This window comes from Triticum aestivum, unplaced genomic scaffold (assembly GCF_018294505.1).
Source record: "Triticum aestivum cultivar Chinese Spring unplaced genomic scaffold, IWGSC CS RefSeq v2.1 scaffold114004, whole genome shotgun sequence".
NCBI lineage: Eukaryota > Viridiplantae > Streptophyta > Magnoliopsida > Poales > Poaceae > Triticum > Triticum aestivum.
Genome location: NW_025257291.1, coordinates 1 through 1,810, shown reverse-complemented (window position 1 = coordinate 1,810; position 1,810 = coordinate 1). Strand labels below are relative to the sequence as shown.

The window sequence follows — 1,810 nt, the reverse complement described above, 5'->3', positions numbered from 1 at the left end:
AACCGGGTCGCATTCGGTTTTATGAGTTCACCACCAATGTTCTTTTTCATGCTATCATGTAGGTTATTGTGATTGTAGAAAAATCTACAGATCTGCTTAGCACTTTTAACTATCACGTCAATCTCACAAAACTTAGCAACATCCTTAAGCATGAGGTTAACAGTGTGGGCAGCACATGGCTGCCAAACAATATGACTAAACTCTGGTTGTTCTACCAGAGTTTTACATGCTTTCTTGTAATTTGACCCATTATTAGTTACGATTTGAACAACATTCTCAGAACCTATCTCTTTGCCAATTAATTGCAAGTAAACTTTTGTTTGAAACAAAAATGAAGCGAGTAATAACAGAAATAAGCATGAATAAATAGAAATAACAGAAATAAGCATGAATAAATAATATCATGTAAAAAGATTAGAAAAGGCATAATAGACACATTTAACCATGAATAAACAAACATAACAGATTTTCAACCATGAATAGACAAACATAACAGATTTTCAACTCTAAATGCACAATAAATGCATCATACCATCATGTAGAAAACTAACAAGGCATGGCTAGTCAGAATTAACAATGAATGAACATGCGTAAACATAGTTTCAATCATTAGAAAACTAACCTGCAGTCTGAGATTGACCAGAAGCATCAATGGATTTATGAAAGAACATCCGTGCATTGCAATACACCATGAAATTGATGAGACTCATACCAGTAGGCCCTGTCCATGAGTCACACACCACAGTTACACCATAGTTCCTCCAGTCTTGCTTGAACATGTTCAACCACTGCTCAGCTTCTTCATAATTCTTGTCCAAATATATCCCATCAATCTCCTTGGCAGTTGGAACAGGAGCTGGGCCAAGGTTTTGAGTTATCTTGACAGCCGCACGAAAATAGGGACAATTTGCTTTCAGACCAGCAATGTCATTAGCATGAAAAAACTTTGCCCAAGCTTGGCCAAGTACATCTTTTGACTCAACATTCAAAGCAGTGTTGATCTTTGGCTGCATTGATACTTTGTTGCTTGACAATTCCTTGTCAAAGTATGCTGTGATACTCTGTTTCCCAAGAGACACACGAACACCACTGCCACTCCCACGCCTCCTCTCAACTGCGCGAGAGACATTCTTGTCTCTTAGTGTCTCCCGAAGTGCAGCCTGAATCTCTTCCTCGTCATCTTCAATATTTATCACCCCTTCTCCATCGTACAACCCTTCCATGATATCCCTTTCCAAATGAAATCTGCGATTTTTCTTTTCCCTCTTCCTCCGCATTGAGTCATCCCGGGATTCCCTCATTGCAGCACGGATATTTCTTGGAACATTAGGACACTCCCTCACATCACCTGGTATACCTCCAAGGTGCTCCCTAAAGCGTGTTGCACCTCCCCCTCTAGTGATTAGAGGGAAGTACCGATAATCAAATCCCCCACCAAACTTGGGGCCATGGTTCCAAATATAATAGATGTCATTGCTTACAAGCCCTACATATCAAAATTTCAAGCACCATGTAGTCGCGGTTCCGTCCAGCCCCATTAGTCGCGAAACTGTAGGAACCGCGACTAATGAAGTCTTTAGTCACGGTTCGGCAGACGAACCGCGACCAAAGGCCTGGGCCCAGGGCGCTCGGTGGCCAGCTGGTGCACGTGAGGGGCTTTAGTCGCGGTTGGCCAGGCCAACCGCGACTAAAGGTGCGCAAAGGCCTTTAGTCGCGGTTGGCCAGGCCAACCGCGACTAAAGCTCCTCCCCTATATATACCAGTTCAGCACACTCACTTAGCCATTTGGTGCCACTTCTCTTCACAAGCT

At 42.8% G+C, this 1,810-nt stretch overlaps 1 protein-coding gene across 1 annotated transcript; it reads right to left on the bottom strand.

The window, feature by feature from the left end:
* Positions 1-307: 307 nt before the first annotated feature.
* LOC123177630 (uncharacterized) lies at positions 308-1,270 on the bottom strand. The gene has a single exon (XM_044591265.1). It carries the CDS (start codon positions 1,221-1,223, stop codon positions 618-620), a length of 606 nt encoding a protein of 201 aa, XP_044447200.1. The 5' UTR covers positions 1,224-1,270; the 3' UTR covers positions 308-617.
* Positions 1,271-1,810: the final 540 nt, after the last annotated feature.